The sequence below is a fragment of the Plasmodium brasilianum genome, chromosome 13 (assembly GCF_023973825.1).
Source record: "Plasmodium brasilianum strain Bolivian I chromosome 13, whole genome shotgun sequence".
NCBI lineage: Eukaryota > Apicomplexa > Aconoidasida > Haemosporida > Plasmodiidae > Plasmodium > Plasmodium brasilianum.
Window position 1 is genome coordinate 1,272,323 of NC_090126.1, and position 27,773 is coordinate 1,300,095.

General features: G+C 27.5%; 6 protein-coding genes across 6 annotated transcripts; 4 read left to right on the forward strand and 2 right to left on the reverse strand.

The window, feature by feature from the left end:
• Positions 1-2,004: 2,004 nt before the first annotated feature.
• On the forward strand, positions 2,005-5,726 carry MKS88_004945 (CPW-WPC family protein; the record flags this gene model as incomplete). The annotated part of the gene is made up of 14 exons (XM_067218161.1): positions 2,005-2,009; positions 2,457-2,473; positions 2,602-2,661; positions 2,882-2,971; positions 3,126-3,217; positions 3,381-3,419; positions 3,855-3,879; positions 4,018-4,103; positions 4,244-4,312; positions 4,525-4,633; positions 4,768-4,833; positions 5,083-5,144; positions 5,380-5,482; positions 5,638-5,726. 14 exons carry the CDS (start codon positions 2,005-2,007, stop codon positions 5,724-5,726), a joined length of 912 nt encoding a protein of 303 aa, XP_067071322.1.
• Positions 5,727-8,857: 3,131 nt separating this feature from the next.
• On the forward strand, positions 8,858-11,491 carry MKS88_004946 (AP2 domain transcription factor AP2-O3; the record flags this gene model as incomplete). The annotated part of the gene is made up of 1 exon (XM_067218162.1): positions 8,858-11,491. The coding sequence occupies one exon, from the start codon at positions 8,858-8,860 to the stop codon at positions 11,489-11,491; it is 2,634 nt and encodes an 877-aa protein (XP_067071323.1).
• A 1,078-nt stretch (positions 11,492-12,569) lies between these two features.
• Positions 12,570-14,234, reverse strand: MKS88_004947 (ribosomal protein L15; the record flags this gene model as incomplete). Its single annotated transcript, XM_067218163.1, has 1 exon — positions 12,570-14,234. One exon carries the CDS (start codon positions 14,232-14,234, stop codon positions 12,570-12,572), a length of 1,665 nt encoding a protein of 554 aa, XP_067071324.1.
• Positions 14,235-16,068: 1,834 nt separating this feature from the next.
• On the forward strand, positions 16,069-16,671 carry MKS88_004948 (protein archease; the record flags this gene model as incomplete). The annotated part of the gene is made up of 1 exon (XM_067218164.1): positions 16,069-16,671. The coding sequence occupies one exon, from the start codon at positions 16,069-16,071 to the stop codon at positions 16,669-16,671; it is 603 nt and encodes a 200-aa protein (XP_067071325.1).
• Positions 16,672-19,233: 2,562 nt separating this feature from the next.
• On the forward strand, positions 19,234-22,920 carry MKS88_004949 (uncharacterized protein; the record flags this gene model as incomplete). Its single annotated transcript, XM_067218165.1, has 1 exon — positions 19,234-22,920. The coding sequence occupies one exon, from the start codon at positions 19,234-19,236 to the stop codon at positions 22,918-22,920; it is 3,687 nt and encodes a 1,228-aa protein (XP_067071326.1).
• Positions 22,921-23,311: 391 nt separating this feature from the next.
• Positions 23,312-24,758, reverse strand: MKS88_004950 (transcription initiation TFIID-like; the record flags this gene model as incomplete). The annotated part of the gene is made up of 3 exons (XM_067218166.1): positions 23,312-23,506; positions 23,692-23,781; positions 23,973-24,758. 3 exons carry the CDS (start codon positions 24,756-24,758, stop codon positions 23,312-23,314), a joined length of 1,071 nt encoding a protein of 356 aa, XP_067071327.1.
• Between the last annotated feature and the right edge of the window lie 3,015 nt (positions 24,759-27,773).

A 27,773-nucleotide genomic window follows, 5' to 3' on the forward strand; every position in this document is an offset into this window, starting at 1 on the left:
ATAGGTTACAAATTAAAACAAACAGAATTAAATTTGAATTAAAACAAATTAGGTTAAACGAATTAAGTTAAAAACAAAATAAATTAAAATTAAAGAATATTCAATTTTTTCTCTTTGTTCTTCCTGTTCTTTAGGTTATTTGTTTTTCTTTCTCCCACTGTACATAACTGTTCAGAATTCTTTGCAAGAAATTTTAGAACATGCAAAAATTGGCTAGTTACGTTACAAAGCAAACAAAAAACTATAAGATAAAAAATAATAATATATGTCAGTTCATCCAATCCATGAGCACATTTAACTTGTATCATGAAAATTATTTTAACTTTTGAGTTATTCCATGTGGGCATCGTTTAAATATATAGATGAATGAATTTTCTACATTTTCTACATTTTTTTTTTTTTTTTTTTTTTTTTTTTTTTTTTTACATTCCCCTGATGTATTTTATGGTATATATGCATCCTCCTATTCTTTCCACTGTCAATGAGAAATTGTCAGTAAATGAGCCTTAAAATATGTTGTTCAATTAAAAGGGGGCTACAAAACCGAGGAGAGGGTTAAGTACCCAGTGTTCCATTAAACAATACAGATACATATATACACACGTACGTATATGTGTATATAAATGAGTACAAACACTTAAGTATGTATACGTATGTATACTCACATATATATACATGCACATATCGTCATGTTAATCCCTCAAGAGAGCTAAAAACCGGTCAAATGGGAGAAGTAACTACATCACTATACACAATTGAACAAGAGACTGCACATTTTAAAATTTTTAAAAATGATAGTTCCATTTTATAATTTTAAGGGTGTAATAATGTATAGTTAAAAGACTGAACCACGATGCTGCTGCAACCTAATAATTTATTGCAATACCAACGAAATACATTTTGAAGAAAATTATTTTTTATAAAATGAACTTTTTTCTTATTTTTTTTTATTATTTAATTTACATTAACTATTTGACTTCATCTATTTCTGAATTTATTTTTACTCATACAATACCTGTTCTTGTATCATGTTAATGTTTAAGTAGTATTTATTTATTAACTTTTTATAAAGACATATCTCGAATGTTCATATATTTGTTCCTTCGTCTACTTCCAAATTTTGACTATTAATTAGTTCTAGTCCTTTCTTATGATATTATAATATTTTTTATTTCAAGCAGCTTTCTATTTTTCTCTTTTTTCTAGTAAACCTTTTTTAAATTAGCTAGCTAAAAAAAAAAAAAAAAAAAGAAAAGAAAAGAAAAGAAAAAGAGAATAAAAAGAAATAGAAAAAGAGAATAAAAAGAAATAGAAAAAGAGAATAAAAAGAAAAAGAGATTTAAAAGAGAATACATTACGCTCCTAAAATATACAACAGATAATTTTTGTCTGTCTATTTGTGCTTTTTCTTAAAGACCAACAGGTGTACTTACACACTTCAACTCTTTACGTAATTCACATTTCGTATTTCTTTTTTGACAAATTTGAATTAAAAAAAAAGGAAAAGAAAAAAAAAAAAAAAAAAAGAACAAAACAAAACAAAACAAACAACATAGAAGAGTAACAAAGATGAGTAACAAAAAAAACAGCAAAAAAACAATTACCCCATGTTTGTACTTGAGCAATACACGAAACCCTACATTTTGCAGTTCCCTTTTTTGGAAAATTTTTTATTTAAAAAATGAAATAAACTAATTAATCTTGAAGCTGCTAAAGATAACTCTTTTTTTTTTTTTCTTTTTTTTATTTTGGCCTTAATTTTACCCTTTCATTAATCCATAAAAGTTGTATTCTTTTAGGCGTTTTACATGTATTTTATAAACATATAAATATATACATACTTACATGTACATATATATATATATATATATATATATATTTTTTTTTTTTTTTTTTTTGCCCTAAAAACGTTAGTCTCTTTCTACAAAAACATGTTCCACATTCTTTTTTTTCTTCTTTTTTCTCTGTCTGCAATTATGAAAGGTTTTTTCTAAAAAAAAAAGGATGAAGTATAACTCTTTTTTTTTTTTTTTTTTTCCCTTATGCATACAAACATGCAGATGTACACACATGTATACCCATGTATACACGCAAAACATCATTAATTAAATAAACATATTGTTATTAAAAAAATACGAAGCAACACTTTTATTTCCGTTTCAGCTCTTACTACTCATAATAGAGCAATTTGTCATAGGGATTATTCGTATAAAATTTGCATTTCTTATATTTCCTTGCATATACGTAAATATGTGTAAACAGTGTGGTATCCGATAAGACTGTGGGTTTACATATTCGTGCGCTTAAGCATATGCACATAGGCATATTCATACACATGTTCATGTACATGCACATACACGTAAGTGTAAGTATAAGTGTGCATTTAGTTCTTTACCTCAAAACAAAAGAACAAAAAATAATTTTTTTTTTTTTTTTTTTTTTTTTTTTTGACGAAGACATAACTGTGCAGAAGGTATCACAAAAACAAGTGAATTAACCAAGGAGGAAAAAGCTCCAAATTTATATGATCACTTTGTTTAACTTTACATCTCTACGTACGTTTTACTCACATTTGCGCTTTTTTTTTTTTTTTAAATAAAGGATGGTCAAAATCGAGCATATCAGACGAATGCGTATCTCCCCCATCATATAGAGGACCCTGTCCTCGCTTTCTGCAAATAGAACATGAAACAAAAAAAAAAAAATTGCTGGAAGAGCAGTGCAATATTTTTTGGTTATATGCACATAATATACATACATGCGGATACATGCAGATACATAAAGATGCAGTTAATATGGTCCACCTTAACATAGAATCTAGATTACTTTGTTCCAATTTTACTATGTTTTTCCTTTATTATTCTTAAAAGGCCTTCTTTAGTTCAATGTAAAAAAAATTATTCTCATCAGTGTCCCAACAACTGGGTACCAGAGGATGATACGAACTGCCGCCCACTTGCAACGTATGAAGGTGAAAAAAAAAAAAAAAATAGGAAAATGAATAATGAAAAATTTATACTACATACTGTTATGTATATATATATATATATATATATATATATATATATATATATATGTATATACAGACATATATATGTGTACACACTACTATGGCAAAATAACAGGAACATGTTTACTTTCTCACGACTTTTCAAACATGACCGATGAGCAAAAAGAAATATGGAGCAACAAGTGTGCAACCGACTGGCCATGCAAAGTTATACCAAGAGCACTATCAGCTACATAAAAAATATGCATATGTATCCACACACATACATACACCAGCATACGCTCATACGTACATACACACCCACATACCTGCGCACATACGCGAGATGTTCTCCTGGACTCATGTTTATTTATGCATACCTACTTTCAAGGAAAAATGCAAAAAGGATTATTCCAAGCTTTGCCCCCAAGTATTATTAAACGAAAAATAATAATTAAACAAACCCCAGTGCAACAAAGAAAATTTTTTAAATTCTAATTTATGCATATGTTGTTAACACTCTTTTATTATGTATCAAATTTGTTTAATTTATCAAATTTGTTTAATTTATCTAATTTGTCTAATTTATCTAATTTGTCTAATTTATCTAATTTATCTAATTTATCTAATTTATCTAATTTATCTAATTTATATAATTTATCTAATTTATCTAATTTATCTAATTTATCTAATTTATATTATTTATCTAATTTATCTAATTTGTCTAATTTATCTAATTTGTCTAATTTATCTAATTTGTCTAATTTATCTAATTTGTCTAATTTATCTAATTTATCTAATTTATCTAATTTGTCTAATTTATCTAATTTGTCTAATTTATGTATTTTTTTTTTTTCTTTTTTAGGAGTGGACTAAAAATAGTAACTTCTGTTAAAATGTTATTTAACTAAATGCATAAGTAGTTGAATTTTTCTTTTTTCTTTCGTCTTTTCTTTTCCTTCTTCTATGTCTTTCTCATTTTTTCCTTTTCTTTTTTATTTCTCGTTTGATTTACCTGCCCAAATCAGGCGATGGGACTTGTTCTGCCCCCATAAAATATTCTGGGCCTTGTTTGCCGAGAGCGTCTCTACATACGCTTGATAAGGATATGAAAGTAAATTACAATCAGGGGAGGGCATGCTGCCACATGCACATATGTATAAGTATGTGTATATATATTCATTTATTTGTTTGATTCGATAAAAAATGATTAAAATTTTTTTTTTATTCTCCTATACTGCTCATTACATTTAGGAGTCCTTTGAAAAATTATGCAAATTAGATTTTCCCTGTTTGAAGGAATGCAAAATAGATAACCAGGACGTAATCATATATAATAGGAAAAAGGGCTTCAATGACCACTTGGGCCCATATTTCTTTCGATAAAAAAATATACGCACGTATAAACATGCGTATACATGTGTGCATGCACATATCTATATAAATCTCTATCTATATATATACATACATATATATATATCTATATATATATATGCACGTACGTGTATCTCTTTTTGTGTGTGCATTTTTGGTAGCCTTGTCCAAAAAATTGGATTCTGAAATCGGACGAATCGGGAAACCCCATCAGTTGCTTGCCGCCTGATAATTACTCAGGACCATGTGACGAACACTCCAATTTTACTGGTAGCTTTGCACATTAAAGGTGTGTCAGGGGGTCATTATGTTTACAAGTATATATATATGTATGCGTGTGTAATTATTTATATTGTGAGTGCACATATACAACCCCGCGCAACGTGTGCAATTTCTTTTCTAAGGCCTTAATATAGATTCAAAGGAAAGCATAGCGTATGAGTGCGACGTGCAGTGGCCTTGTGCTGAAGGTAAGAGGAGATAATTCGTAAATTCATAAATTTGCACTAAAAATTAGCTAGAAAAATTCTCTGAAATTTCGCTGAAAATTCATCAAATTGACAAAACGTAGCAAATACTCTACGAATACATGCTATAATTCACTTTAGCATGTATCCATTTCCACAGCTAATTTTTTTTCTTCTTTCTGCTTAGAATGGTTATCTTCTTTTTTTTGTATTTTTTTGATATATATAATTGTTAACATATTTTATTTATAGAAACTTCTAATTTAATTAATTACGAGGAGCTTTGTCCGGAAAATTGGACACAGAGTCAAAAGGTAATAGAGAAAACAAATACCCACACATAAGCCCACATATATATGGTCTACATAATAAAAAAAAATTTTTTTGATCGCAACCTTTGTAATTTTAAGACTGCAAAAATGATGTTACGTGTTATTTCACATTTTCTTTAATTCTGTTATATTTCCAAATTCCTTATAATGTTTTAAATTACAATTCGTTCATAATACACAAATTTTTTTTTTTTTTTTTTTATTCTCATTTTCTTAGTATTGCGTTGCCCCTCAGAATTATATGGGCCCATGTTCAAAAAAAAAATTATTTGAATCGTTCAGGAAAGAAACAAAGAAAGCATACGCAGAAGAATGCAACAGTTAAACTTTTTCTTTTTTTTTAAATAAAATCTTTAGAAGATCCTTATTACGAATGTGCACGATATTCATTTTATTCCTTTTATTTTATTTTTATCTGTTTGTTTTTTTTTTTTTCTGTATTTTCACTATTTTTTTACTGTTTTTCCTTTTTTAGTTGAATGGCCCCTGTTTAAAAAGAGCATATCAAAAAATTTTCCAAAAAGTTCAAGTACGAAAACAAAATTTCAAGCATTATGTCCTTAAAAATAAATTGAACTGATCTGAATTTATATGAAATTATTTTATTTTATTTTATTTTTTTTTTTTAACTCATGTTCTGTTTAAATAATAATGTATCTTCTTTTTATTTTTAATTAATATATGAACATATACTAGCTTTAAGAAAAGGAAAATATAAATTTGGAGCAGTAGAGCCAATTACAGGCGAAGTTGTTTCGGGAAATGCTGAATAAAATGGAATAAGATAAAACAGAACAAAAAAGAAAAAAAAAAGAACAAAATAGAGCAAGGAGGACACAGATAACAGAATAAAAGAATATTTTTACTTTTTATTACTGTTCCCAAAATGATACATATAAATAATAAATAAATGTATATATGTAAATATGTATTCATAATCCCCCGGTGTACAACTTTTTGAATAATCCTTGGCAAATGTCACAATTTATACATGGATTTCTTTTATTTTCTTTTTTCATTTTGGCATTATTGTTTTTTTGTTTTATTTTGTCTTTCTATTTAATTAATTTATTCCAGTTACTCCATTTACCTGTGTTAACCACATATAAGTGCACAGAACACACTCCCTAAAATATATTTACCGTTCATCAAAATGATGAATGAGCAATACTATTTTTTTTATGTAAAATTTGAAACATAATTTAGCCTTTACTTAAAAGATGTTATTTATTAAATTTCTCATATTGTGCAAAAAAAAAAAAGAAAGAAAAAAAAAAATTTATATTCATTAAAGAGGGGAAAAAATAACTTTATTAAGTGTACATTTTTTTTTTTTTTTTCGTGGTAATTTTTAACTTATTTGATACATTTTCACCTGATGTGTTCAGGCGAAAAAGGAAACATGTATTTAAGAAAACGCACACAGTAGTCTTTTTAATATATGATTAGGGATTATATATAGCAAGAAGGATAAATATATTGGCTTATATACTAACAAAAAGAAGTTAACATATATTGTAGCATAAATTTTAGCTAATCTCACTTTGGAAAATGTTTTTAATAAAAGGACAATAAGACAAACACTTATATAAATGTAAGCATATAAACTAATATATTTATAAGCCCATATGCTCATATACACATACATGAGTGTATGTTCCTGCATATGTAAGTAGACATACATGTATATATATATTCGCACAAAGCAGTGTGAAAAACTCGATATAATCCGAAGGGAATGCCTGTTAAAATAGTAAGTATTACCAAGATAAAACTCTGATGCTAAAGTAAATTTGCTTTTGCAGTTATTTCTATAATCTTTCAAATTTTTTATGAACCGTTCAGAATATATAATTAAGTTTAATAAATATAATTTTATATATGATTATGTGCAACGTTTCGTTATTTTATTTTTATTTTAAATTATTTTTATTTTATATTATTTTTATTTTATATTATTTTTATTTTATTGTTATTTTGTTTTTATTTATTTTTTTTTATTATATTTTTTTTTTATTTTTGTTCGTCTTAATTTTCTTCACTAGTATCCATAAAATTATTATGATCATTTTTAAGAAATAAAAAATAGGAAAAAAAAAAGAAAAAAAAGGAAACTTTGAAAGCATAACATAAAAAATATGTAGAACTTTTTTTAATCGTTAAAATTTTTTTTTTAATTGTCGTTAATTTGCTTATATGTGCATCATACATGTAATAAAAATTTGGAGACGTAAAAAAATGTATATGCACATGCTCTAGTAAAATATACCACTACATGCGCAATATAGAATAGCTCACATGTGCATATATATATATATATATATATATATATATATATATATATATATATTCATGTACATACGTGGAAAATTACAAGATTGCTCGAGAAAATGAACAATACATAAAATACTATCAGCAAAAAAAGAAGAAAAAAAAAGAAAAAGGAAAAATAATAAAAAGGGTAAAAGGCCGAATAAGCGAATGAATAAATGCCTATGGAAATAGGCGCATAGATGAATAGAATTAATACTGTAGAGCTGAAACGCTCTTTTATTTTTTAAAATAACAGATAAAATGATAGTGAGCAGCATTTATTCATTTCTACGAATTGCCCTTACAATCCGGTCTACTGATATATATAATTTGATCATGGATATAAAAATAGTACACCTTTTTTTTGTATGTCTTAATTCTTTAGTACATATGATATATTTTTTGAAATATTTTTTGCTCTTTGATTTTTGTTTTTCGTTTTTTGCTTTTCATTTTGTATTTTGCATTTTTTTTTTCTTTCCTAATCCCAAAGTACATTTCATTCGTTATTCATTTTTCACATCGATTTATAAATAGGAATAAAAAATGGAAAGAATTTCCACGTACTATGTAAATAACTGAATTTAGAACAATATAATTCTCAATTCGTTTTGTAATAGTGTGCAAGGATACAATATATATTATTTTAAGAATTTCTACCAACTTTTCAAGGGAGAAATTGGAAAAAAAAATTATGGAAAATAATAAAGCAAAAACTGTTTATATATATATGCATGATTGTGTATATGCATGATTATATATATGCATGATTATATATATGCATGATTATATATATGCATGATTATATATATGCATGATTATATATATGCATGATTATATATATGCATGATTATATATATGCATGAATATATATATATATATACCTGTGCGTACATATGTATATATATTTTTTTTTAACAGTATATAACCTGTAAAATGTTTTATTGCAGACATAACATTCAAATCGTGAATGAAACAAATGCGCTCACATGTACTTTTTTTAATTGTAGCGCAAAGGTGTATACCCTAATTTTTTGGGTTTTTTAACATTTTCACATATTTTACGAAAAGACTATTACTTTTGTTTGCACAAGTTATGCTGCTATTTTATCTTTTATTTTTTTTTTTTTTTGTTTACAAAAATTTTTCTTCATATAGCTGAAAGAAATTGCATTTAGCGCGATATCACGTGATATCATATTATATCAAATCACGTCATACAATATTAAATAACGTCATATCATTTTACATCATATTATACTGTATTTATATATATATATATATATATATATATATTTTTTTTTTTTTTTTTTTTGCTTTCTCCTGCACAAGAATAGTGGATATTTATTTTTTTTTTTTTCTTTCCTTCCACAAATCAAAAAATGAATAACCATTTTGAAAATTTTGATGAACTACTTAAGGAGTTAGATTTGCAAAATTATGTTTCCTTTGTAAAAAAATGTTTTAAAAATGGTGTAAAGAAGAACGAAGAAAGCATTTGTTCTCAAGACTTAAGAAATTTAGCAAAATGTCTACCTAGGGTATCAGGTGTTTGGTACGATTTACATAAAAATAGCTGGGAAGCTAGATGGTCAGAAGGAACTAAATCTGCAAGAAAATATTATTCTGTTCAGAAATTTGGTTTTCATGAAGCAAGGAAGTTAGCTATAAAAACAATTAAGACAAAAGAAATTAATTATATATATAATAGTATAAATGAAGATTTTAATAAACCTCTGAAGTGGAATTTAAATAATGAATTTTTAGAAATGAATCATGACCCAACTATAAACTTAAAAAAGAAATGTAGAGCGAAAAATTGTAAAATAAAAGAAATCAAAGTTAAAAAAGATGGTAATAACAATATTAATAAAAAAGTGAAAAATGAGAAGAAAAGTAGTCAAACGAAGAATATGAAAAAGAGTAATCAATCAGTTATTAATTCTGCAAAAAGTGAAAATTACCAAATAGAAAATTACGACAGTTTTGATAATGAAGCAGAAAATGGGGAAATCACAAAAATGAAAATTAATATTACATGTGCAGGTAAAAAAGAAGAACATGCGCAAAATCAATGTAACAAAAATGTTGAAAATGGAACATTAAAGAAAAACAATACCAATGATACATACAAAATGAGCAAACTCGGTTTGAACAATATTTCAAAAGAATTAAACTGCTGTATAGAAGAATTAAATATTTGCACAAAAGGAAATATTTCCAAAGAAAATAATATGGTAAGTGTTCTTATCACAAAAAATAATAGGAATACATTCGAGGGGAAAAGGGATATCCTGAACTGTTCAGGAGAAATATTGCACACAAATGAAAATTACATAGAAAATGATAATAATGATCACAATAATGGTAACAATATTAATGATATGAATGATGGCAATATTAATGATATTAATGATGATAATAATAATGATATTAATGATGGCAATATTAATGATATTAATGATGATAATAATAATGATATTAATGATGATAATAATAATGATATTAATGATGATAATAATAATGATATTAATGATGATAATAATAATGATAGTAATGATAGTAATGATAGTAATGATAGTAATGATAGTAATGATAGTAATGATAGTAATAATAATAATAACGCTCCTCTTAATAAAGAAAATAGTCGTATGTCAAAGGAAAGTAGGTATCGGATCATCAACAAGTATAGTTGTGGTTCAAATGGCATTAATATTAACACAACTAGCATTTATAATACGACGGTTCATCCGAATAGTTATAATAATAGCAGTAGTAGTAGTAATAATGATGAGCGTGCAAAAAAGAACAGTAATAATAATATAAATAGCCAATTTTGCTGCACAAAGGAAGACACATGCACTGTTTATAATAAAAATTATATTTGTAAAAAATTACAAAATTGCAATATAGAAAATAATGAAACAAGTATGATGAAATTCCCATGTGATAAAATTTTAAGTTATATGCTACAACACAATAAACCAATTTCGAAAAATAATATATATAATAATAAAATAGATATATTAAAAATTAATATAAAACAATCAAAAAATAATTCTCATGATGAAGAAATATGGCCATCTAAGAAAAAAGCATCAAAAAAAAAAATAAACACAAATAGTAACAATGCATGTATAAATAGTAATTCCCAACATACAAAAAAGATAAAAACTTATAATTCTGACCATTCTTTAGCTAAAAATGGGGATGTAGATGAAAATAAAGAGTGCAAACAGGATCTTGAAAATGATAGAGAAAATATCTCATTTCTGGTTAACGATCTACCTCAAAAGGAAGTTTGTGACTATGGTAGTGATTGTAATAAGAACAGCAATACGCACAGCAATACGCACAGCAATACGCACAGCAATACGCACAGCAGTACGAACAGTAATACGAACAGTAATACGAACAGTAATAATAGATATAACAACAAAGATGACAATAACAGTAACAGCGAAAATGGTGACTGCACAAGTGACAAGCATAGTGCACCGCTTAATAGGGAAGGTTACAGGTCCAGTGAAAAAATTGTATATAATTGTGGGAAAAGTTTAAATAATAGTTCAAAAAAAACAGCTCACTTGAAGAAAGATTCACCAAAGGAAAACCTCAGTTGTAGTAACTCATGTGATAGTAATACATGGAATAAAAAAAAAGAAAAAAAGAAATATTGTACAGAATTAAATGTAAAGGACTCATTACAATCTGATACTTTAAGTATTTTTAAAAATGCAACTAATTTACTCCTAAATGATTTGAAATATAAATGCATACCACATTTCGATAAGCAATTTTTGAATATTTTGGAAATTATTGATAATCACATGAATTATGTGAATTCTACATTTAATGAAAATTTTTTAATAACATATGTACATTTGTTTGATACTTGTGTATCTAACAATATTTTACCGAGCCAAATGGATCAAAAGATACAAAAGGTTTTTTGTAATGCGTTAATTGCATTTCATATTCTATTATTTAATTTTCAGAAGGAAAAAAAAAATTAAGGTGTTTTAAATGGTGTAAAAAAAATTTTATAATATATATGCTATAAGCATAATGTGTGTGCACATATGCAGTACGCATCATATTTATTTAAAAAAAAAAAAAAAAAAAAAAAAAAAAAAAAAAAAAAGTTTACAACTTCAAAAAAAAAAACATACATATATATATAAATGTGTTTATATATATATATATATTGGTACGTACGTTTTTTCAGTATATTAAAAAAATGAAAGAAAAAGAGAAAATTGAAATTAAATAAAAACCATTTGGAGAACATATACATATGTATTAAAAAAACAAAAAGAACAAAAAGGGATATATTTCGTACATTTCGAAATAAGCCCTAATTCGTTATTTTGCTACTCCACCATTTTTCTACTCCATCATTTTGCTACTCCACCATTTTGCTACTCCATCATTTTGCTACTCCATCATTTTGCTACTCCATCATTTTGCTGCTTCATCATTTTGCTACTCCATCATTTTGCTGCTTCATCATTTTGCTACTCCATCATTTTGCTGCTTCATCATTTTGCTACTCCATCATTTTGCTGCTTCATCATTTTGCTACTCCATCATTTTGCTGCTCCATTAATTTTCTTCCCATTAATTTGCTTTTCATTACATTTCCACTTCATTATTTTTTTGTGCTTGCTTATCAGCGCTAGTGTATTTATGTGTATGTAGCTACACGTGCATGTATTTGTGTGTATACTTAAATTTATATGGTATTTATACAAGATGTAATACTTGGTATAATTCTGAAATACTCAACGTTTCCTGCGCATCCTCATACTTCTGTGTGCAATATTTTTTCCTAATTTGTTTTTTCTTAACATTTTAGCTACCTAGAACCTCAATTTATAAAAATTTATGAACCGTTCATACGACCGGTTTATTGAACAATTAAAAAAATAAAAAATAAAAATAAATGAAACGTAACAAAACAGAATATAATACAACGTAATACTGTACAACGTAATACTGTACAACATAATAAAACAAAACAGTGCAAAATAAAAATAGGAAGCGTTCATTATTTTTGTTCAATTTTTGCACATTCTTTCCCAGTTTTGCTCATCAGCCGTTTTTATCCTGGTCTATGTTCTTTTTCACATTTTTCACATTTTTCAGCCAATATAATTTTCTTTCATATTTGGACGGTTTTCCTGAAAAAACAATTCTTCTAGGAATTCTGTTAAAATTTTCATCATCTGGATTATATTCTGAATAGACTATATCATGCGTATTCTTTTTTAACAATAAACATCTTCCTCCCTGTTTTATAATTTCTCTAGCAGCCTTAACGGTATATGCATGAGCTTTCACCAAAACATCTTTTGCATAATATTTGAAATCAAAACCATGTTTCATTTTAAATTTTTTTAAATTACAGCCAACAACTTTTATTGGATGCTTTCTTTTATACTTTCCTATTTTTAACCCTAGTTTGTCTATTACATTCCAATCAATTTCAAGATGCTTTTTTTCCCCACTTCTTGTATAAGCTAAATTAATTAAATTTAGTGGAATTAATTCATATTCATATCTGTTAAATCTATGACCAGGTCCAAGTGGAGCAGAAACAAATTTTGGTAATTTTCTATATAATGGTGTTTGTCCTCCTTCAAAACCAATGGGTATAGAACCACCACTTCTACTTTTCTGTCCTTTCATTCCTCTTCCTGATGATCCTCCTCTTTTACTACCTACACCTCTTCCTTTTCTTTTTTTTTTTTTCTCTCCTAGACCTGGAATATTAAATGGAGTAATGAAATATTCATTTTCTTCTCTATTTCCACCAACTACTGTTGATTTCCAATATATATCAGCTTTTAGTTTCATATTATCTATTAATGGATAAACAGCCTTAGGCCAATCCATTTGTGTCAAATCCCAAACTAAGGGTGTTTTGGTTTGTTCATAATGTGCATCCATAATTTTTTTTATTCCTAATTTAATAGCTTCTTCTTGATATTTTAAATTTATTTCATTAATTTTTTCATTAATATTTTCTCTCAGTTTTACTAAAAGCTCATTTTTTTCATCATATATTAAATGTTGATTTTTTTCTATTTTTTCTATTTCTTTCATTATAGGATATATTGCTTCCTCCATTTCCTTCAAAACTTTTTGTAAAAAGTTTCTCTGTTCATCATTATATGAGGATTTAAATGTGCCATTCTTTAAATCTTCCTCTAACTTTTTAAACTGATTTTTTCTTAATTTTAATTTTCTATTTATTAATGCTTTGTATTTTCTATCTACCAATTTTTTTTCTTCTTTTAATTCTTTAAACATGGTATTGGCTCGACCTATCTTGAAGCTTCCGTCAAGCATGCTCCCAAAAATACTCTCCAGTTCTTTCCTCTCGTTTCTACCATTGCCATTGCTACCATCTCCACTACTGTCATTACTGCTTCCCCTGCTGTTCTGATCCCAGTTACGCTCTCTTTTCCTTCTCTCTCTTGCCAATTTTTCTTCTTCTAAATCGAAATTTATGTTAAATTGTCTTTTTACTTTACCTAACAAACTGTTGATTGTATCTATGGTGTTGTATTTTTCTTCTACTTCCTCCTCTTTAAATATATGTACTACGTTCTTCTTATCTTTTGTAAGCGTCTTCTTATGCTTTTCTTTCATTACATTCCTACCCATCAAGTTGAAATATTTTCCTTTGTTTTCATTTATTACATAGCCCTTTATAAACATAGCACACAATAATAACAGTAATATGCGTCTCATTTTATTAATATCATTTTATTAATATCGTTTTATTAATAACATTTTAGTAATATCATTTTATTAATATCATTTTATTAATATCATTTTATTAATATCATTTTATTAATATCATTTTATTAATATCATTTTATTAATATCGTTTTATTAATATCGTTTTATTAATATCATTTTAGTAATATCATTTTAGTAATATCATTTTAGTAATATCATTTTAGTAATATCATTGTAATTTTCCTTTCGCATTAAATAACTTAGTTTTTCTTCTTCTCTCTCCTTTTTGTAGTCGCATTGTGTGTTGAGTCTTATCGCTATATAATATACGCATACTTCTTATGTACATGAGTATACGCACATTTTTAAGGTATGCTTCCCTAACCTAAACACGAACAATTTTGTCCTTGCGCGAACGAGCTTTTGCTTATATACAAATATACCTATTTAACCTGCCCCAATAATAAACACTCCATGTGTATACGTGTACATAAAAACAAATTCACTTATATATACATACATATATATATACATACATATATACATACATATATATATACATACATATATATACACATACATATATATATACATACATATATATACACATACATATATATATACATACATATATACATACATATATATATACACATACATACGTGCACTTACGCATAATACTTATCGTGCAGCTCATTAGTTAGTGGATTAAACTGCAATAAGTGGTTTTCTTCAAATCCATTTGTTATGACTTGTTCATAAAAAAATGCATTCGACGAATACTTTTAGATAAAATTAAAGATTCAATCTTTTTTATTCTGTTATTTTTACATTATGCTATTTTGTTATGCTTTTTTTTTTTTTTTTTTTTTTTGCTTCCCTTAATTATATTATTTTTGCATTGTTAAGAGGAGCTGCCTTCACGGGATAAGATAACTACATAATCGAGTCGCTTAAGGGGTACGGTAATTAGCCAGCTTGCAAATTGAAATATGGCAAAGCTTGTACGACTATATTACAAGTAAACAACCATGTATATATATATATATATATATATATATATATATATATATGTATGTATTTATGTATGCATGTATATACGTATGTATGTATGTATGTAACTACATATGTACCAACATGAAAGTATTTTTCTTTAAATAAAAGCCCATTGTGCATCCCGTTAAATACGGAATAATGGGACAATTTTTTGAGAATATTCAACGACCATATTTATATTTACGTAATGCTTTGATTTGCTATGAAAAAAAAATTGTACCCATTTGAACCGCACTTAAAGGAAACTTTTCTTACCTTAACAAAAAAAGGTTTTTTCGATAATATATATATAGATAGATAGATAGATAGATAGATATAGATATAGATATATAGATATTTATAGATAGATATATATAGATAGATATTTATAGATAGATATATATAGATAGATATTTTTATATATAACCATTTCTCTAATCCATTTTTGTTTAAATATGTTGAAGGCACATGTATGTTTCCATGTATGTGTATATGCATATAAAAATTAAAGAGAAAAAAAGAGATAGAGCATAGGATTTTGCACTAGTAATTTACGAAAATTTCTTTCTGCAGATAAACGACCGTACGGTCATACTGTTTTAGTTGCCCTGCTATTGCGGAACTGTAATTCTACTGCTATATGCATGTGCAAATATTATATATACATGTATATATATATATATATATATATATATATATATATATATATATGTGTATATATTTGTATTTGTATTTTCTCCTCTTGTTTACTCTTTCACTCTTTTCCCCTTTCATCTTCTGCTCCTATGCGAATACACGCACATAAAACATGAGCGACTTTATGAAGAAGGATATTATTTCACTACCACAGCGAAATAGGAGACGAATCAGTGCAAGATATTCAAGTGATGAAGATTACTCAGATGATGCTAATGAAAGTAACAATGAAGGTAGTGACGATATGGAAAAGGATCGAGAAAAACTGTATGGCATCACATTAGAAAAGATTTACAAATACGAATACCTTGATCACACAGCAGATATAATTTTACATAGTTATGGAAACAATTTAATGGAGTGTTTTGAGTCTATATGTATTTCCATGTTTAATTATATGTGTAATTTAAATAAAGTGGAATTAAAAATAAGAAAAAAAGTAATTGTACATGGTGATAATTTAGATGATTTACTTTTTAAATTTTTAAATGAATTTCATTTTTTATATGGAAGCGAATATTTTATTTGTAAAAGGATTGATATACTTACTTTTGATACTAAGACTTTTTTTATAAAAGCAGTTGGATATGGGGAAACATTCTCTTCATTCAAACATGAAGGTGGTACAGAAATAAAAGCAATAACAAAACATGAATTGAAAATTATTTCAAATGAGGAAGGTGAGTGCGAAATTTTTGTTTTAGTCGACATTTAAGGTGAGTTAAATGGGTATATATTTTTTTTAAATGGGAAAAAAAGTAAAAACCGCATCCACCTGAGGAACATTGCATTGTTTATTTGTATGCATATGTGTACGTATTTATGTATGTGTATGTGTATGTGTGTGTGTGTGCGACGCAAAATAAGGTCCGCTCTAGAGAAAAATCTATAAATTTGTTGACTATAGTCCATGCATTTTTTTTTTTTTTTTTTTTTTTTTTTTTGTTTTGACACTGTTATACTCCCAGTTTGCCAAATAATCGCGCACCAAAATTGTGCTTGTTATTACCGTTTCGTACATGTTAAAATGTATATATAAGTATACGTGTATATATATGTGTGCATATATACACATGTGAATAACCTCATGCAGTGTGCATAATTTTACGTATATATGCCGCTTTCTGCATCTGTAATAAATTATGCAATGGGACAAAAACGTGTTACCTTTCACTTGCCATGTATTTTTGATGCCGTGTACACACTAAAAAAAAAAAAAAAAAAAGAGATAAAAAGATATAAATTTTTACGTACTGTTTTAGACCAAGATCACAATTATGTACACACATATTTACTTGTACATTACTCATGGAAATATAAGCTTTAAGTTTTTTTTTTTTTTTTCTACTGAATTTGTATCCTTTGGAATACCCTCGCGTATTTAATGCAGATCTGTTACAGCTACTGGAAAAAGTGTCTATACTATTCATTCATCATTGTAGTGTTGTCACGTGGTGTAACTCCGCCATTTCATCTCTTTACATTTTCGTAATATTTTCGTATGTTCTCCCTGATCATGTATTAACGTATTAATTTTTTTTTGTACATCCCCCCTTTATTTTTTTTTTTTTTTTTTTATTATAAACATAAAATATGTTTAACTCTGTTTGGAATTTACTCCCTATTTGATTTTTTGATAAGTGTAGAGTGTAACTAGCATAAATCATAAAACGGGCTGCGTGTAACTAAGTTAATATGGAGGGGTTAACATTTTATGGCACGTCAAATTAAGATTGTTTTGGGCAAAAAAAAAAAAAAAAAAAGTTCAACTCCCCTCTAGCGCTCTGTAAAGATATCATATATGGCACTTAAAAACGACGCTATTAATCGACGTTCCATTTTGTTAATAGTTGCACGTATATTTCTCCATTTCGTGAAACATGTAACTTGCAACTGCCATGTTTTACTTTTATTTTATGTTCTTTACTTTAGTTTTCTTTATATTTCTCTACATTTCTTTACATTTTTCTTTACTTTTCCTTTTTTTTTTTTTTTTTTTTTTTTACGTTATGCTCTTAAAAGTGAACAAGCTGTGCTTACAGCTTTTACATTTCCCTTTGAATAAAAAATAGCACATCCAATGTATACTAGTTTTCTTTTCATGATTTTAATGTGTCAAATGGGACTAGAACGAATAAGTTTTCTGCACACACATAAAAAAAAAGAAAAAGAAAAAAAAAAAAAATGTTACTTTTGATATTTTCATATTTTATTACGTTTTTTTTAAATGAGGTGCTAAAACTTGTACATCATTGTATTTACTCAACAGAAAAAATTAGCAAAATGTGGTGAAGAAGAAAGAATAAAAATAAATAAAATAAAATAAAATAAGTCAGAAATTAAAAGTAATCTCTTCTGCAAAAATAAAAATATTTGTGAGCTTTTTGATATTTTCAATCCTAATATAAGTAATACAAAAATGGGTTTTAATGGGTATATATATATAGTACACACATGTAAACGCACTTACATGTATGCCTTAATAAAGAGACGAGTACAAGTGTACAAGTAAATATTTGTGCCTATGTAAACGTATGCATATAAGAGCTTATGTAAGTCAGATCATTTACACGCATAATAAGTATACGTATGTGTATAATGTGTTACATATGCATCGCCAGGCAATTTTTTAATTCATCCTTTTAAGGAAAAAAATTAAGTAAAAAAGGGAAAAATATAATAAAATGAATAAGTATAATAAAATGAATAAGTAAAATAAAATAAACAAGTATAAGTATAATAAAATGAATAAGTATAATAAAATAAACAAGTATAATAAAATGAATAAGTATAATAAAATAAACAAGTAAAGGTATAATAAAATAAACAAGTAAAAGTATAATAAAATAAACGAGTAAAAGTATAATTAAATAAATGAGCAAAAGTATAATAAAATAAACAAGTAAAAGTATAATAAAATAAACAAGTAAAAGTATAATTAAATAAATGAACAAAAGTATAATTAAATAAATGAGCAAAAGTATAATAAAATAATTAAGTAAAAATATAAAGTAATAAAACAGCATAGTAGCACTAACAACGAAATTGAGGTACACTGTGACAAACTATGACAAGTAGTGGCAAGGATTGAAGATGCTTACAAAGGAGGGGAAATTTTCAAAAAATCGCTTAAATAAAATCAACAGTAAGCCCCGAAAATTCGCGTTAGGCTAAAGTTGTTCCTGTAACTGGAATCGCTTCACAGGAAGAACTCTTCTCCTTGTGTCTCACCTGGCCCCCTCCTGTGTTTGTGTGTACATAAGGAAATACGTCGAAAATGGTGTTGCGAAGGTGCAAAAATGCCAACAAAAATGTTGGAAGAAATAGCGCAAAAGCTGGCATTAACATTAGCAGCAGTAATAATAATAATTATAATAGCAGTGCAGTAAAGAGAGGTGTAGGAACCAACGAGCGAAAAAACTTTATAGCAGGAGAATCATTAAACATAAAAAAAAAGAGAAAAGTAAGAAAGTATCATGAAAAACTTCCTGATTTTTCTTGTTTAAAAAAATTAATTTATGAACAGAAGAAGAAAGATAATTTTTGCAATTTATTTTCCTTTAATGATCCAGGTATAAAAGAAAAAATTGATAAATTTAACAAAATAATTGAAAACAGACAAAAACATTATAATATTGAAACGAAGGAAGAGGATGAGTTGTATAAACATTTTTGTGAAACGTCCACCTTTGGATATACATTTATTGATAAGGCTCCAAATTTTGGAAATCATGAAGATATTGAAGATTTGGTTCAGCATGACGAACAAGAGGAAAATGAAGATGATGCTTTGGAGGAAGTCCACGAAAAGAGGAAAGCAAACCAGAAGTATGTCAATAGTGGCGTGGGTAGCGGTGTTAGTGGTGTTAGAGGTGTGGACATCGGTGGTGGTCTTGGTAATAATAACAATAGTAGTAATAATATTAGGAGGGCGTATAAAGGCAAGGGAGAAAATATTTTTAGCAAGCAAGGAATCATAGATATAAAAAAGAAAGACATGATACTAGATCAACTTAAGTTAAAGTTTGACGAGTTTAAAATAGATATGGTAACCATTCCACAAAAACCTATTCATTTTATTGACGAAAACGGGAAGGAGAAAAAGAAGCTTTTTATTTTTAACATAAATAATAATAAAAAGAAGAATGAAAAGAAGAGAATTCAAATTGTATATGACCATCACGACGGGAAAAAGAAAAAGGGAAAAGCCAGAGCATTGGGGAGGGGTCCTGATGATGACGGTAAGAACGACTATGACAAAGGAAACAGCGACAACAGAATTAACGATAGCAATAATGGAAACAAAAACGACGATACCGATTCGGCATTCTTTTCCGATGGCGAAGATGTGGTAAGCCTGGTGAATAAAATCAACGATCAGAAGGAGTCTTACTTGTACTTCGTTGTGAAGGATAACGAACTGCTGTTAAACAAAAATAATGACTATTTTAGCATAATGATGCATTACCTATGTGAGGGAACTACAAATGTAAACATTCAAATATTATATTATTTAATTATGAAACCACCAAATATGGATTTATTGTTGTACCTAATTTTAACGTATTATAAATTTCCTTTTCTTGATATATTAGAACAATATGAAAATATGTCTATTCATAATATTGTTGAAAGCTCCTTTGAAGAAATTTCTTTATATGATTATTATTATTATTTCTTTAACATTTTAGAAATATCACATGAACAATATTATATGGCTTTAGAATTATTTAACGGAATGAAATTTCTATTAAATAAATATAATTTTTTTTTAAGTAGAATGCATAAAAACTCTATTTTTTCCAAAGCGAAATTTGTCCTAGGTATGGGTGAAATTCAGGGTGTTAAGGATATATTCTTGACTAATGAATTGCGTAAAGTGAAGAAACAAAATTTAAAAAGGAGAACCTGCAAAGGGATAGAAGGACACACCCACGAAGAACGACAGGAACGCGAAGAACAGGAAGAAAAAAGCGACAACAGTCAGGACGATAGCACAAGAGGGGGATCAGAACCAAGGAGTTCAGAGGACTGCGTACCCACTGGAGGAACAGATAATATGGGGGAAAGGACAACGATCCGCGGTAAGGGAAAGACAGACAAGAAGAAAAGAGGCAAAGGAAATGACGATATGAGGAAGGGAAACTGTTGTGACGATGGGGGTATGAGCCTGAGGAGGAAGAACGGTACCCTGCAGTATATTCTGAACACAAAACTGGACTTCATAAACTACCAGCAGATAAATTTCTTCAACGAAACGCATTGGGACGTGATAGAAAACTATTACCACCTGAACAATTTAGACAAACTAGTTTATTTTACAAAAGATTTGTATTATAAGTTTACGAAGAAAAATATTTACCGTAAGCTAAACGAAATAACATGTGAGCAAAAACATTTTGACAAAATACAGATAATTGAATACTGTAAAAAGAAAATACCCCCCTACAACAACAATGTAAAGTTTATGAATTTTTTGGGAGTGTACTCTCATTCGTTTATATGGCAAATTTATTGCATGCAGTTGGAGCTGTTCTGCGTGCTCAAGTTTAAACGAATCGCCTGGGATGTGTTCACACCCGGAGGGGTTAGTGGCGGGATTAGAAGCAGGGTTAGCAATCTAATGGAAAAGAAACAGACCTACGACCAGCGAGGCAGCACAAGTAGCAGTGACCTTCTCCCCCCCATTATGTCAAGTCGGAATTACAACTCAGTAGAGGGGGAGGCTGCGAAGGTTGAGGATAGTGCATACACTGCGGTTGGTGCAGATGCTTCTAACGCTTCGAACGCTACGAATGTTACGAACGCGACGAACACTGATGAATGGGAAGACACAATGCAGTTGTTCTGCAGAAAGAGGGAAGCAGAATTCCATGTAAACACATCCAGAATAGTTGAAGAAAAACGCAGGCTTACACATCCCCCAATTTTGAAAAATATAGAAAAGGAAATAAATAATGCCTTGCATATATTTAAAATGGACGTTAAGGAAAAAAAAATAGAAAATTTACTTTTTCCCATATCGGTAGAAATACATAAAAAATTTATTGAAAAAACAAAATATATAAATGGGACCTCATTAAATGAATTTATTTATAGTGAATTTTTATCAGGAATTGATTTAAAACTAAGAGTATTTAAATTAAAATGTATAATGGTAAAAATCATTAAAATAATATTACCCTTTTTAAATTTCAATACTCTTATTATACTTAAATGTTCACGCATATTTCTTAAGGAAGACAATTTAATAGTAAATTCTGGAATCCCTTTAGGTCTGTTGACAAATAAAACTTTATATTTTCTTTTATCTAAAATTGATGAAACTATAGCCACCAAAACGTATAGCAAAACCATTTTTCATTACATGCCCCCAGAGATAAGGGCAGGGCTTGAATGGATGAAAGGGGGGGGAATCACCAACGATGAGGAAAGTGCAGGAACGCATGAGGATATAAATTGGTACTTAAATAGAGATTCAAACGATAAAGCACACACCATTTCACATAAGAGTCCACAGGATAACCGCAATGTCTTCCTCTTCGAGGATAAGACAAAACTGCAAAAGGCGTACTCGTACATGATTGGAAAAATATTTGAAGAGACTTTAATAGACACATTCACAGGGGATAAATTTGACTATCTGAACTTTGATGAGGAGATTAAAAATTTTTTGGCATGCTGTCTTGAAGAAGATGTAGATAAAAGAGAAACACTTGAAAATCTGTTAAAACATAAATGTTTTTCGGATTGCTTTGATTTATATATAAATATTTATGATGATAATATTAATTCTTATAAGAATGATAAAGAAAAAGCTATTAGATTGAAAGACTTAAATTACATTAATAATTTCGATTATAATATTTTTACTATTCCTTCCGATCATTCCTGTCGACCTGCCTCCTCTTCTGGATCCAGACAGTTCAACACATCCAGTCAGTACTCCTTATCAAATTCGTAGGTATCAACTTGCTAAAAATTTCATTTCGGTTGGAAAAGAGTTCCATAGTGGAGAAGCACTAATGGTGCACACATATATACATACACATATGCAACACATCCTTCATGCAATGTCTATTTAATTTACATTTACAGCATGTACACATGTTTTATGTGCACGTGTGGAAGCTACACGCGTACATGTACATTTTACGTCGCTCGTTAACTTAAAAATGGGTTTTATTTTTTTTAAAGGGAAAAGTTCGAATGTTTGCAAAATGGACAAATGGATAATGTATACACATGTATGTGCGTATGTACGTACATGCGTGTGTATGTATGCACGTGTATATACGTATTCGCACCTACTGCTTACACTTTTTCAAGAAACCATGAATTAGTCCAAAATAAACTCAATGCTGGGATTTACTTTTAATCAAATAGGGAAATAATATATCAATGCACCTCTGCAAATTTTCATAACTTTTTCCTCCAGTTAGGGTTATATTACCGGTCGAGAATATACTAGCCGAAACAATGTCCACTTTACTCTTACCACTGTCTATATTATTGTTTGCATTACACCAGGCATACGTGCTCTCATTTTGCTTCGAATAAAAAGAAACGCGCGTACGCATGGGTTAGAAGCGGCATAGAATAGAAGTAGTACGGGTTAGAAGGGGCATTTGAGAAGCTTAGAAAAAAAATACGGAGGAAAGCAGAAGGATGGGACAAAGACAGACGCAGATTGACGAAAAACACAAACGAAAGTGTAAAGGCAAAGTTCGGTTACCTCCTTCCTTTCAGATAAATTTTTTTTGTCCTCATTTGTCAGCGCAATTTTCACTTTGCATGCAGGAAATACGTTGGGATCATAGTCCACCTAATAATAAATCGAAGTTCACGGAAAGGATGAAAAAAACGTTATATACGTTTTATACATGTAACATGTGACAAGCCCCTATTATTACGGGCATACGCACGAACAAGTGTATGTACTGACACTCTTATACACAAACACATGTATGCGTTTATATGTTGTATGTGTTTATATATATCCTCGAGTGAACTTACGCTTTTGTAATACTGCGCAAAGAGAGGTAGAACAATTGAGAAGCCCACATTATACACAGCTAAGATGTTTGCAATAGTTATTTTTTTTAGTTTTATATTTTTAAAATTTAATTGTTTTAATTTTTTTTCGACTTTTTTCATAGCAATTTTACAAGCTTCGATCGAATTATTGCCTGTGCATATAATTTTCCCATTCGAAAAAATAGACACATTTATAACTAGCTTTTCAGTTACGTCTTTGTAATTTTCATTGATTTTTTCGATAACAGAATTAATGTAATTGCTTTCACCAGAAATATGGTCATTCCTTGCAGAAACCTCTGCATTGGAGCTTGAGGCTATATTTGCTGTGCTGCTAACATGTACAGAGTCAGGCATACTACATTTTCCTTCATCAATGGGAAAAGAAGTATTCCCCCCAGAAGGCATATCACAGTTATTACTTACTTCCTTACAATTATTATCTACCCCCTTATATGAACTATCTTCCGGCTTATTAATCTCCACCTCTATACCCTGTTGCTCCTTTTTTCTTTTATTTTTAACATAATTTACATATTTATGTACAGTCTTTAAACTCACTGGAACATCAATGCGCATGCACTTGAACTCCCTCGGGTTATATATGCAATTTGAAAAGTATTTATATATGCTATCTAAGTTTAAAGATGAACACAATATTGCATTCATCGAAATGTTATGAACGCTCATGCTATTTTCATTTTTAACAAATATATTTTGAGATTCGTTGTTATTTAATTTTGACCTTTTCAAGGGCTGCGACATTTTCATTGAGACAGGGACTATAATATGATGCCACACTTTTTTTTTTTTTTTTTTTTTTATAAGTTTTTTTATCTTGTCTATGTTTTTTTATCTTTTCTATGTTTTTTTATCTTTTCTATGTTTTTTTATCTTTTCCATGTTTTTTTATCTTTTATATATATATTTATCTTTTATATATATATTTATCTTTTATATATATATTTATCCTTTATATATATATTTATCCTTTATATATATATTTATCTTTTATATATATATTTATCTTTTATATATATATTTATCCTTTATATATATATTTATCTTTTATATATATATTTATCTTTTATATATATATATTTATCTTTTATATATATGTTTATCTTTTATTTATTTTTTTTTATTTAAATAACTCCTTATTCCGTAGAAAAAAACAGCTTACTCTTTTCCGATGTAACTGCTTATTATGGGGAATAATCGACGGCTTCACTTTATTATAACAGTGTTATAATTTCTTGGCCATTTTCCTTTGGCTGTTGTTCATTTTTTACATATAAAAGAACAAGAAAAAAAAAAAAGCTTTTAAAAATGAACTTTTACAAAAAAACTTTAACGAACAAACTGTAGCGAACAAATTATTATGAATAAACTTTTACAAATAAACTTCTAAGAAATAAACTTTTTTTTATAATGATTATTTTTGCGAACGTAATACTAAACCTTGTTTTAAATTGTTTTCGTTTTGACATACAAAATAATAAGAAATTTATTGGAAAAAAATACTCATACATTACTTACATATATATGTGCGCATTCTTATATGTACGTACATATATATGCAATTCATGAATATATAACAATTGTACGTATATATTTAATTGCACGTATATTTCAATGTACAAATAAACCAGTAACTACATAGCAGCCCCATGCACTACTGGCACATGTGTCGAGGTTTTCTCAAATAATCGGTAACAGCGTCTTTGTACTTTTAATAGTAATTAAAATCTTAATTTGGAGAAGACGAAAAGGAAAAAAAAAAAAAAAAAAAAGAAATAACCCTTTAAAGGAAGTCTTAATAAACAAAAAAAATATATCATATCTTCTTTAATATGTGGCTCAAAAAAAAAAAATCAAGTTGTTTTAAATGAACACTAAAAAGTTTAAGTTCAGATGGATAACCGTACTCATATGTATACATATATGTATATATATATTTATGTATATACTCATGTAAGAACAGCTTTAAATTTAATTATATTTTTTTTCCTCATTCCGTAAAACACTTTAGAAAAGTATGAACAACATATATAAATTTAGTTAAAGCACAAGTGGTTATAATTTTGTAGCTTCTTTAATAATTATGTTTTTTCAAGCGATGGAATAAAATAGTAAGCAATATGGTTAAGGAAAATATTAGATACGGTAAAATTGGATATACAATAAGTTCTAAGTGTGAACCTAATTTTCTTTTCTTTTGAGAAAGAGAAAAAATGCTTGGAGCTGAACGTGAATGCTTTTTCTTTTCGTTCCTGTGCTATGTATATGAACATAAAAACATGCGTACTTGAAATTGCACATAAACGGGTATATATATATATATATATATTTGTACATGCGTGAGGACATTTTTAAACATTTCAGGGGAGGTCGTTCTATTTTAATCTTATTTGTGCTTAAAATTCACATTGTCTCTTCTTTTTTATTTTATTTTTTCTTTATTTTTTCTTTTACTTTTTCTTTATTTTTTCTTTTACTTTTACTTTTTCTTTATTTTTTCTTTTATTTTTTCTTTATTTTTTCTTTTATTTTTTCTTTTACTTTTTCTTTTACTTTTACTTTTTTTTTTTTTTTTAAATTTCACCTGGCTTTTTTGCGAATAAATTTATATCGTTCACTCATTTCCAATTTTTTTTACAACACACGAAGTAAATGAAAATGTATTTTGAAAAAAAAAAAAGAAAAAAAGTAATAAATAAAAGAATAGAAAAGAAGAAATGAATAAATGAAAAATTGAAAAAATGAAGAAGTGAAGAAGTGAAGAAGTGAAGAAGTAAAGGAGCGAAGAAGTGAAGAAGTAAAGGAGCGAAGAAACGAAGAAATAAGTATATGTGCAAACGAACAAATAAGTATGTGCAAACGAACAAATAAGTATGTGCAAACGAACAAATAAGTATGTGCAAACGAACAAATAAGTATGTGCAAACGAACAAATAAGTATGTGCAAACGAACAAATAAGTATGTGCAAACGAACGAGCTAATATACTAATGAACAAAAAAAAAAAAAAATAAGCGAATAAGCCATTGAACGTATAAAATAATATATGTACCAGTTCTTTTACTACATAAAATTTAAATCCTAAAGAAAGTTCTTTTTTTTTTCTTTTTTTAAAATGCATAGACCCCGATATATAGAAAAATATAATTAAAAACTTTATATATACGGAGGAGGTGTGTATATGAAAAATTGTGCTAATATTACAGCAAAAACTTCCCATAGGAAAAGAAGGTGAAGTCATGTAATTGCCTTTTTTATATACTATGTGCTAAAAGGAAACGACTGTTTTGTGAAAGAAAAATAATGATTTATATGGCAAATCGTGAGACTAAGCTAAAATAAAAAATGATTAAAAAAAAAAAAAAAAAAAAAACAATTCAGCCAACCAATAAATAAAAAAAATAAATAAATAAAGGAACATAAAATAACATAAACATAAAAATTAGATAAAATAAGGTAAAATAAGATGAAATAGGATGATATAAGAGATGAAATAAGATAGAATAAGATAGAATAAGATAAAATAAGATAGAATAAGATAGAATAAGATAGAATAAGATAAAATAATATAAAATAAGATAAAATAAGATAAAATAAGATAGAATAAGATAGAATAAGATAAAATAAGATAAAATAAGATAAAATAAGATAAAATAAGATAGAATAAGATAGAATAAGATAAAATAAGATAAAATAAGATAAATTAAGATAGAATAAAATACACTCAACTTCATACACCTTAGAATATATTTGTTTCAAA